Below are 12081 nucleotides of genomic sequence, written 5' to 3'. Positions count from 1 at the left end.
TAACTTGATCCCACTGGTGACTTTCTACCTTATCTCAGCCCTTCAGATGTAGAAAAACTATGAAGCAAAAAAAAAAAAAAAAAAGAATGCTGATTTTGCTATACATAAGAGTATTGGGTATACTAAGCAAGATGTGGACCAAATTGTTTTTTTAAAAAGCATTTTGGGACAGGCTTGGTGGCTCACACCTGTAATCCTAGCACTCTGGGAGGCCGAGGTGGGAGGATTGCTTGAGGCCAGGAGTTTCAGACCAGCCTGCACAATATAGTGAGACCTCCGTGTGTCTCTACAAAAATAAAAAAAATTATCCGAGCGTAGTGGCACGCACCTGTAGTCCCAGCTACTCGGGAGGCTGAGGGAGTGAGGGAGAAGAATCCCTTAAGCCTAAGAGTTTGAGGTTGTAATGAGCTATGATAATGCCCAGGGTGTCAGAGCAAGACTCTGTTTCAAAAAAAAGAAAAGCATTTTGAAGATTTTGCCAGGCTTTGAGAACTTTTAGGCTCAGTCTAAATAAAACCTTAATGCTAGTAATTATTAGGTTGGGGAAATATTTTTATCCACCCAAAACAGCAACCTTGGCACATACTAAATACCAAATTCTACTTGGTTTCAAGTCTTGTCACAGAAAGGGATCCCGTAAAAGGATAAAATAAAAGAATTTGTCAGGGCTTTTGAAAATGGTAGCTGTTTCCCCTAGAGAATTAAGTGAACCTTGGAAACTTATAATACTTAACAAATCTTTCACAATGAAAAAAGAAATGTTTTTTATAAGCCGCTTTATATTATACTATATTGAGATTTTGGAGTATAAAATAAGTAAAATGCCTCAGCTATTGTTCAAGATTCATTCCAACCAGGTTTTGACTTGCTAAAACCATATTTAAGATATTAAATACCACAAACTGCCAGAGGGTTATTTTATACTAAGAGAATTATAACCTACTTAGAAGGCCAATTCTTGATTTTCTGCCTGAAACAAATCAAATTCCACCTATTGAAAGTTAAGTTAATGTAATTCTGACACTCCATTTTTACAATATTCAAAATATTGATTCCTATTTTTGCTCCTTCACATTCTGGAGAAGCCACTGGAACTGAGAGTACCGATTCAAAAGCTGAGTAGCTCAGCTGCAGATTCTTGCAAACTTCCTTTCAAATTAGAAATAGCTGCAGGGATAAAGCAACTGGTTGAGTGACCAGTGCTACACTGAGGAGGAAACATTAGGCAGACTGTGGCCGGGTCGCCTGGCCACTAGATCTCCTACTTCCAAAACCATCTCAAGGACATAAGGTATGAAACAGAAGAAAACTGCTGTGTTATAGAATAGGCAGTGATAATAAAGGTCTTTTTGCCTGGAAAACAAACAAAAAAACAACTGGGAAAATGAAATTTTGTTACCTACTCCAAGAATTTTATTCAAAAATAAAATAACTTGTTTTTACCCAAATAATGATGGAATATAGGACATTTCATGTCTCTCCAGAGTGAGACCTACATGGCGGGTTGTCCCATTGCTGTGATCTCATAGGCCCTGCTTATGCCATTATCATGGCACCCTTCTCCACTGTTTCTAACAGTTTTCCTATTTTTGTTAGCTCTGAGAATGCAAAGTAAAAATATGAGAAGCTAGTAAATTAGAGGTAGTGAATTAAAGATTGTTTAGATCTTGACAATCATTTATTTCCTAAAACTTACATTTACATTTTAAAAAGCTACTACAGAAATATAGTGAATAGTTTTACTTTCTCTTCAAAGAATCCCTGGCCCTATCTTCTCATATAATGGTTGCTGACTGGTCTCCAGAAATCATTAAAACTTTATACACAAACACACATACACAGTTACAAATACACAAGCTCATTACTGGCATTATTCATCCAGTGGGCAGACAGCAATGACACTCTAATGGTCTATTAAATCACCATCATCCATGACCATCTGCAAAATAATAACTATCAGGATTTTACTTAAATTTATATTACCAAGACTAAGAGAAGGGCTTATAAAAATAACTTATCAATATCACAAGAACTAAGACTACTAAAATCATTTGTGCGATGGAATAATTGTAGAATCATCAAAGAGAGGTTTTACTTGGGGGAAGAATGAAAGATCATTTTTAGTATGTTGGTAAATTTACTTAAAATGATGCAAATTGGTAATCTTTGAAAACTCTTTAAACTGCAAATGGAAAGATTTTCCCCCAAATAGCCCATTCACACTACTTACAGCACTGAAGTTAGCAAAATTGCTTGGGTCAGCCTCTTTATTGGTAGTGGTAGTAGTAGAAGAAGTGAATGGATCACAAAACATATCAGGATCTTTTTCTTTGGGGCTATCACTGCCTGGGAAAGGCTGAAATGGATCATTCAGTTTAAAGGGATCAGAAGAATCCAATTTGTTGATGGGTCTTTTCCCTGGATCAAAATCATTACAATTAACCAGTATATACAACAAACACAAACACACAAGAACATGTACACAGAGAGCATCAAAGAACTGAGCAGGCAGAAGATGGGTGAGTACCTAAAACACGTTCTTAATATTGTTTTAAATGGCCACACCAACAACCTGCCCTCAAATTTTTCATATACAATCTCTCAAATACATCTCAGCTATGTGCAGCTCAATGAAAAAAATAGCAAAGGGAAGATGGACCAGGAATCATTATTTTTGTCCAGAAATTAAATGTTTTCCCCCAAAGCAGCATGTTCTCAAGAAGAGAGGGAAGAATGGATAAAATAGAAGCAGAATAATAAAGACAAAAACGGCCTCTGTTGTTATAACCCTCAGCGTGGTACTTATACAGTTGTCCACTAATGGAATAAGAGCAAAAGACCTTTGAAAAATAGCAAAATTCTTCTGATTTTTCTCTGGATCTATATACAATACCTAGGAGAATAAAATTAAAACTTACCTTGGCAAAACCTCACCTACTATTTTTCATCTATAATATTTCAAACTAAAGAATAAACAATGTTTTGAAGCCCAGGACCTAAATCTTTGTGGTTGGTGATAAAATAATGTTTGACCAAACAATAGCATATAGTCCTGTTAGTCACTCATTAATTCATTATCATTTTCAAACCAGTTCTCTATTTGAAGTCTTAGTTAAACTTAGCACTTCTTGAAGAAAAGGTAATAAGGAGTTAAAATATCTTTAAATTTATTTTCCTAAAATGCATTAAGCTGGTAGTAGCGATAATAACAACAGATTCCATCACTGTAGCAGCTTATAAAAGATGCTCATCTCATATCTCAACTAATCGTTCCAACAATCCTGTAAAGGTAGGCAAAATTAGAATTACTACCACCATTTAACAGCTGAGGCAGCTGAGGCTCAGACATAGCAAATTATATACTTAAAATCACAGAGCTAGTCAGGGGATATCCAGAATTAGAACCCAGATCTTTTTTTAAATATGTAAACTATTTATTGAACTATTACATTTAAAATATCACTCTTCAAAGAGGCCACAAAAGTTACAGCATTCAGAAATTTCAGGTAAAACACTTCAAGGGTAAGTTGTTCTTTTATTTTTTTTTTAGTCAGCTTGTACCAAGTTTAGCAGGAAGAAGATACTTCTTTAGAGACTTTTAGTTGATTCAGACTCAGTTTCTGCTAGTACTAGGTACAGCATCCACAATGGTTTTATTGTGGATTTCATTATATACATACATAATGAGTGCAATGCGCACCATCTGGGGGATGGACATGCTTGAAGCTCTGATTTGGGTGGGGCAAAGGCAATATATGTAACCGAAACATTTGTACCCCCGTAATATGCTGAAATAAAAAAAAAAAAAAAAAAAAAGAATTTGTTTTGGGACCAAAAAAAAAAAAAATTCAGTATATAAAATAAACAAGTCTTTTAAGTGAGCTAAAATCCTATTTTTCTTTAAGTAAAGCAATACTTGGCTTTTAAACCACCATATTGCTGAATTCTGGCTACCAAAGAGGTTATATATTCTCACACTAAAGGATTAAAGGAAGATTTTATATTTTGCAGGAAAAGAAGCGGACTTTGAATTAATCTGCTCTTACAGAAATCATAATTAAAACATTAAAGTACAGAAAACTGCTGTTCAAATGATAATCAATAAGCTTCCAAAAAGCAAGAGATTTCATTGATGCTTTCCTTTCTCCATTTACTGCCTTTCTGAAATGATTAAGGAAAGAAAAGCTCTTTCTAGAAAGGCAGTTCATGACAGTTATATATGCTGGTCTCTTAGACACACATCTGTAATTCTGTATTGAGGTCAAAACAAATGACAGCAGCAGGCTTCTAACATGTGTTTGACTTGTTTTGTTTAAGGCCCTTTATATAAGCAAGGCCCACACAATACTTTTCAGAAAGAGAAAAGGCATCTAGATGATGAAAAAAGGTACCAACTCTCATACCAGGTGGTGGTGGGCAGGGTCTTGTTGGAGTGCCGATCTTTGGTGGCAGTGCTGGGGGTACATCTTCACTTTTGACCGATGTTTCCTCAAACACATTTTTTGTAGTAACCACACTGCTGACAGAGCTCAATGTGGCTGAACTAAAAGGATCTTCATTGTTGACCTTGTTTAAAAAGAAATATTTTACACCTGGTTTTATATATATATATATATATATATATATATATATATATATATATATATATATATATATACATACATATGCTGTGTATTTTTTTTAAACAAAGCAGCTTTATTTATTTCAATTCTGAGACCACTGCCATTTTAACCTTTGCATTTAGGGCCAAATGTGAGAAATTAAAAAAAAATTGTTCTGTACGAGTAGTGACTCTAAAATCACTACTTATTAAGAGCAACAGATCAAACCAAACCAAGCCAATTCTAGATTAAAGGTTTGTCAAGTTTTAGGCAATATTCAATACAACACAACCTGGGTACCATTTTATTTTTAATTTTTTTCCTAAACATTATGCCATAAGACGTACTGACCCCATTTTAAAGGGATTGTATAACTTCCCTCAAATGAATATCTGATCCAAATGATAATCAAAGAAAAAAACACTGATTCTACACTTCCCAATGCACTTAAATATAAGAAAGATTTAATACTAATGCAAAGAAAATGGCATCTTGATAAACTATAAGGACAAATTGAAAGTCAACTTTTTGAAGCAAACTGATCCCATGGAATGATAAGTCTTAATGTGTGTCTAAAGACCCTGCTTTTTGCATAAGTGGAGTAATGAAAAACTCACTTTTCTATAATGAATCAGACTTGACAACTATAGATCTATTTAGGCCAGTGTTTCTCAACAGTGACAATACTGACATATTGGGCTGGACATAACTGTATGTTGTGGGGGGCTAGAAAGTAGATTGTAGGATGTTTAGCAGCACCCCTGGTCTCTATCCCCACCTCGTTGTGCTGGCCAAAAATGTCTTAGACATTGCCAAACATTCCTTAGGGGGCAAAATAACCACCAGTTGAGAAGCAATGTTATAAAAATTTGACATAAACTCTAATCCTTCTCTCTTGGCCTGAATCAATACTAGAGCTACAACTGGAAAATAAGTAGTGGACATTGACCAGGCGCGGTGGCTCACGCCTGTAATCCTAACACTCTGGGAGGCCAAGGCAGGTGGATGGTTTGAGCTCAGGAGTTCGAGACCAGCCTGAGCAAGAGTCAGACCCCATCTCTACTAAAAATAGAAACAAATTAGCTAGACAACTAAAAATATATTGAAAAAATTAGCTGGGCATGGTGGCGCATGCCTGTAGTCCCAGCTACTTGGGAGGCTGAGGCAGAAGGATCACTTGAGCCCAGGAGTCTGAGGTTGCTATGAGCTAGGCTAACACCACGGCACTCTAGCTAAGGGAACAGAGACTCTATCTCAAAAAAAAAAAAAAAAAAAAAGTAGTGGACATTGAATGCTGGGCTTTGTGTTTAATTATCTTAATACTGACCCTAACAACCTCAGGACCTACAATCAAGTAACCAATACAGAGAGGACAGAATGAATTCCCAGATCTTACAGCTATTGACAGAGACAGTCAACGGGAAAAATGTAGTTCTATTGGCAGAAACATGTTTAAAAGACAGAAAACTCTAAATATGAAGTTGTTGAGCAAACCTGTCAACAGAAACTTATAATTACCTGTACCATCAACATAGTCTATTTATATATAGTAATATGTATACTTTAACTAAATTTTTTTTTTTTTTTTTTTGAGCCAGAGTCTTGCTCTGTTGCCCAGGCTAGAAATGTAGTGGCATCATCATAGTTCAACTCCTGGACTGAAGTGATCCTCCAGCCTCAGCCTCCCAAGTAGCTGGGACTACAGGTGTATACCACCATGCCCAGCTAATTTTAAAATTTTTTGTAGAGCCAAGGTCTCACTCTTGCCGAGGGCTGGTCTCAAACTTCTGGGCTCAAGGGATCCTCCTGACTTTCTCCCAAAGTGGTAGGATAACAGGCATAAGCCACTGCCCCTGCCCAGCCTAGTTTAACTATATCTTATCTTTCATTTCTATCTGAAATCAACATTTGCTGTGACTTCCTGAAATCAAGTTGCAACTTTGTGAGAGGGTTATACAATTGAAAGGAGGATTGCTCCTTTGGTGGAAACAAAGTATATTTTCCCTTCCCATTAATTACTGTAGATTACCTGTGACAATGTGCTGAAGTCAGCAAATCCATCTTCAAATGATTCATTTCCAAAAACAGAAGCAAAGGGGTCTGTGGCTAAAATGAATAAAGAAAATCAATGCAAGAGGGCAGAAAGACACTGGATTTCATGTCATCTTTTGGTTAGTAACATTCAGACAGATGGAAAATATCTAATCTCAAATATTAATTTCTAAATTTATGACTGACATTCACAAAGACAGTGCACAATGATAATCCCACAAAATGTATTCCTTTATATAAATCAGCTGATGAATGATTCAAAATACAAGGTGAACTAACTCTAGGTAAAGTGTTTAAGGCTCTGGAATATGTGTCAAATAATACAGCTCCTATCAAGTTAAGTTATTGCTAATGAAGACATCAAGAAGTACAAAAAGCTAATAGCATTAATGTCACATTTCACATTCATTTTTCTTTTTTAAATTTTTTAAAATTTCAGCATATTACAGGGGTACAAATGTTTAGGTTACATATATTGCCCTTGCCCCACCTGAGTCAGAGCTTCAAGAGTGTCCAACCCCCAGACGGTGTGCACTGCACCCATTCACATTCGTTTTTCAAGGCCCATTTCAAAGGCTACCTCATCTACAAGCCATGGAGTAACCTAGGTATCATTAATTCCCACAGCAAGAAGTGATTTTTTTTCCTTCTCTGTGGCACTAACTGCATTCTAGTTTGTACTATGGTTATCTGTGATTGCTAATCACCGCCCCCCCCCCCTTTTTTGAGACAGAGTCTTGCTCTGTTGCCTGGACTAGAGTGCAGTGCATCATAACTGCTCACTGCAACCTCCAACTCCCGGGGCTCAGGAGATCCTCCTGCCTCAGCCTCCTGAAAAGCTGGGACTACAGGCATGCGCCACCACACCCGGCTAATTTTTCTAATTTTTATAGAGACAGGGTCTCGCTCTCACTCAGACTGGTCTTTAACTCCTGGGCTCAAGCAATCCTCCCACCTTGGCCTCCCAAAGTGCTAGGATTATAGGCGTGAGCCACCGTGCCTGGCTGATAATCACCCTTTTTGACAGTAAGGTCTTGGAAACAGGGAATAAGGCATACCTAAGGAAGAATGAACAGTCAACAAACATTTATTGACAATATGCCAAATCCAAGAAAATAAGATACAGTTCCTAGCCTTGAAAATTCACAGTCTGGTGAAAGATATGTAAACAACAATAAAACAATTTTATATGAGCTATTAGAGAAGTATGAAAAACCTATTAGTGGTAGTGACTAAGGTTTGGGACAATCAGGAAAAGTAGCAAAGAGGCCATTACATTTGAGCTTTTGCAAAGTCTTTTGAATAAGGAATGGGTTTTGCCAAATAAATGGATGTGTGGGAGAGACATCAGGCTACCAGGCAGAAAGAATAGTAACTGAAAAAGCATTACTTAACCAATGCTGCACAGGCATGAGAAGTTATCTCTTCCATCATGGTGCATGTACCAAGTAGACTAACATTGTCAGTTGGAATGAAATTGTCTACTCTGGGATAGGCTTTACCTATTCAGGCATTAGGGCTACCAATAAAGTCAAAGAATGTTTATAGCAATTGCTGCCCAACAGAGGAAGGTGGAAAGAAACAAAGGAATGAGTTGGAAAGGAAGGAGAGGAAAGAGCATTGTGGCCGGGTGTGGTGGCTCACGCCTGTAATCCTAGCACTCTGGCAGGAGGACTGCTTGAGGTCAGGTGTTTGAGACCAGCTTCAGTAAGAGGGAGAACCCATCTCTACTAAAAACAGAAAGAAATTACCTGGACAACTGAAAATAGAAAAAATTAGCCAGGCATGGTGGTGCACACATGTAGTCCCAGCTACCTGGGAGGCTGAGGCAGAAGGATCACTTGAACCCAGGAGTCTGAGGTTGCTGTGAGCTAGGCTGACACCACAGCACTCTAGCCCGGGCAACAGAGTGAGACTGTCTCAAAAAAAAGAAAGAAAGAGAATTGCAAAAGAGAGAGCGAGAGAAAGAGACACAGAAGAATTCTCCTTGGTCTTCCCTCAACTCTTCATCTTCACATCAAACCATTCTTAGAACAAAAGTGTGCCCACTCACCCATTTAAACGTGTAAAGTAATAGGTAAATTACTAAAATGAGAGGAGCAAGGAAGATGTATTATTTTTGTTTGCTTTGTCACCAAGGCATGGGATAGAAGTGGGTGAAAGGAGTGGGTAGAAGCATAAAAAAATCAGTCCTTTAGGGAGATACAAGCAACTATGATCCTGAAGATGATGCTGAAAATTCCAGAGTTACAGGAAATCCTACAGCTTTAGCTATAAAAGATGCTTTTTCATTAACACACATCTGCTGAGTGCCCAGCCCCGGGCTCAGCGTCATCATGGGTACTGTTTCAGGCTTTCCCTTCTTTCTCCTCCTCTTCCTGTTATTCCTGATGCTATAGCGGCTGAGGTACAGCCTGAGCAGGGTACAAAAGCTCTACTGATTGGTGACAAGAGAAAAGGAGTTGGACTCATTTCACTGGAGGGAATGAAAAACGTGTTTCATGCCTTTTCTCTGCCCTTGTAGCACAGCCTTTACAAGAAGTCACAACACGTGTGCAACAACACTAAGTTAGGTCAGGTTTGACTGAAATATTGTGAAAGAAATTAATTAAAAAATGACGTTTCTATATGAAGAACATGTAGCTTACTAGACAGTTTTTCTACACTTTCTTCATAATTGACCTATTTAGTACTAGTCCAAACACTGGGGAAATGTATTATATTGTTATATGAATGACAGAGCACTTTTGCCCAAATTGGGAAATTAAGACTTTGGGAAGAACTTTCTCAGATGAAGACCATGGTTGGTAAGAAGCAGAGAGAGGTGGGGAGCATACGCGCCTGGCTCCCGTCATCCCCAGCCTTTCCCAAGGCCCATCCTGCGATTTGATGAGGCTGCCTGAGGGTCTTTCGAGTAAGTTCCTCTCTCCTTAGCTAGTCTGAATCGGGTTTCTGCCCCAGGTGGTAGAGCATCATGTTGGGAACAGGGACTTTCCCCCGGCCACCGGCATGGTAGCACACGCCCATAATCTCAGCTACTGGGGGGGCCGAGGCAGGAAGATGGCTTGGCCAGGAGTTGGAGACCAGCCTGGGCAACATAAGCGAGACCTTGTCTCTTAAAAAAACAAACAAATAAAATACATGGACTCCAGAGTCAGCCAGCCTGGCTTCAGGTCCCTGCCAGCACTTGAACTCACTAGCTGTGTACCTGGGGCATGTTACTGAACGGCTTGCTGCCTCAGTTTCTCCAGATGTAACCTACATTGGGTTACTGTGGGGATTAAATGAGTTAATAACAGTACTTGGTACACAGAAAGCCCTCCATAAACACCAGCCCTTCAAACAAGAGCATGCTGGGTCCTACACCTGGGACCCTTGACTCCTCCCTACATAGTGGAATCTCAACTGTGGCCTTATTTGAAAATACGGTCTTTGCAGATATAATTACAAATTCTAGGATAAAATCATCCTGAATTTAGGGTAAGCCCTAAATCTAGTGACCGGCGCCACTAGAAGACACCAATGAGAGGACACATACAAAGAAGAAGGTCATGTGAAAACCAGGGTGTGGGGGCAAAGATTGGGGTTATGCCACCACAAGGAATGCCAAGGATTGCTGGCAACCACCAAAAAAAAAAAAAAAAAAAGAAGCAGATGTCTGTCTAGAAGCTGGAGGGACTCACTGAGTTGAACTTGCTCAGATCATATGTGAGACACCTGGTAGGGAAGTCCCAGAAATACGTTAGGAGAAACCAGGTAGGTGGCTTTCTTCCTATGCACAAAGGAGCTATAAGCCAGCAGAACCAGACTTTAAATACAAACGTGACCTCATTAGCACCCTCTCCTCCTCAAGAAGAAAGGTAATGAATACTTTGGAAAAAATATATAAAAGCATACTAAAAAAAAAATCATCCATAAATCTCATCATCAGAAATAACCCTTACAATATTTTAGCATACTTCTTTAATAGACTTTTTTTCTGTTATTTTTTTCTTATATATTTATCATGCTATGCTGATAAGCTTTTTCGTGAAGGTGTGAATGATAAAGCCACATTTTAGGTATATTACTTTTTATCCTCTTACCCTGATTTAATCATAGCACTCACCAATATTTGACATATATTGGTTTAATGCCTATCTTCCAATATAAGCTCTATGAAGACAGGAACTTTGATTTATTTCCTACGGTATCCTCAGGGCCTAACACAAGGTCTGTCATATAGGAGAGGCTCATATTTGTTGAAAATAGTGAAAGAAAAAGGATGCAAACCATCTACTAAGGATCTCTAAACAGGTATCATAATATTTCTTAGTACAATGAGCAACAACACAGTATAAGGGAAACCAGTTTTAAGGCTCACAAATAAGCTATCTACCAGAGAATCCTGGGAGGAGGAAGAAACCTTTTTTATTTCCTCCATGATCCATTCTGTTATAAGATAATCAAGCTCAATCTCATAAAAAAAACCTTCAAGAGCTACCCACGAATAATTTCAGGTATAGGTGTTAGTCATCAATGAAGGATCCATTTTCCCAAGCTGGCCATCAATCCATTCATTCACTCACTCACTCACTGACCCACCCATCCACTCGCACTTACTAAGCTCTATTTTGTTCAAGTCTAAGTACTACAGATTTATTAGAGAGGAATAAGACACAATGCCTACCTTCAAGGAACTCATGATTTCACTAAGTGATATACATGTACAAAATTGCTATACAGTAAGTTTAAAGTTCAAAGATAACTTTGTATTGAAGTTTGTATAACTTTGTAAAGAAGCAACAATACATAGGTTTATATGGAAGAAAGACTTTACAAAAAAGGTTTCACTTTCTTTTCCTTGTAAATGGAAAGGGGGCAGAGGAGAGAAATACACACACACTATACATATACATAGTCATGCACTACATAACAATGTTCTGATCAATGACAGACCACACGTAAGATTATAATGGAGCTGAAAAATTCCTATCACCTAGTGACTTCATAGCCATCATAATGTCTGCAGTGCAATGCATTACTCACATGTGTACGGTAATGTTACTGTAAACAAACCTACTGCATTGTCAGTCATATAGAAGTATAACATACAATTATGTAAAATACATAGTACATGTTGAGTATCCCTTATTTGAAATGCTTGGGACTAGAACTGTTTTGGATTTCAGATTTTTGCAGATTTTGAAATATTTGCGTTATATATACTTACCAGTTTAGCATACCATATCTGAAAATCTAAAACCTGAAATGCTCCAATGAACATTTTCTTGGCGTATCATGTCAGTGCACTAAGTGTTTTGGATTTTGGAGCATTACAAATTTAAGATTTTCAGATATGGGATGCTCAACCTGTATTTGATAATGATAATAAATGACTATGTTACTGGTTTATGTATTTACTATACTTTAAATTATTATTTTAGAT

General features: G+C 37.8%; 2 protein-coding genes across 4 annotated transcripts in view; one reads left to right on the top strand and one right to left on the bottom strand.

Moving 5' to 3' along the window:
- Positions 1–12081, bottom strand: part of EPS15 (epidermal growth factor receptor pathway substrate 15) — a 149301-nt gene that overhangs the window by 3484 nt on the left and 133736 nt on the right. For 2 of the 3 annotated variants that reach the window (XM_045548048.1, XM_045548049.1), the window contains 3 exons: positions 6631–6707; positions 4404–4566; positions 2231–2418 (listed from right to left, as the gene is read on the bottom strand). In XM_045548048.1, coding sequence (XP_045404004.1) covers positions 2231–2418; positions 4404–4566; positions 6631–6707 — 428 coding nt within the window. The remainder of the gene's footprint in view (positions 1–2230; positions 2419–4403; positions 4567–6630; positions 6708–12081) is intronic. The other variant, XM_045548050.1, reaches the window with a different exon arrangement.
- The window catches only part of LOC123635662, a 39491-nt gene that overhangs the window by 19996 nt on the left and 7414 nt on the right, over positions 1–12081 (top strand). The gene's annotated exons all lie outside the window — the stretch shown is intronic.

The sequence above is a fragment of the Lemur catta genome, chromosome 3, assembly GCF_020740605.2.
Source record: "Lemur catta isolate mLemCat1 chromosome 3, mLemCat1.pri, whole genome shotgun sequence".
In the NCBI taxonomy this organism is placed as follows: Eukaryota; Metazoa; Chordata; class Mammalia; order Primates; family Lemuridae; genus Lemur; species Lemur catta.
Note: the sequence above shows the minus strand (reverse complement) of the source record. Positions and strands in the feature narration are given on the sequence as shown.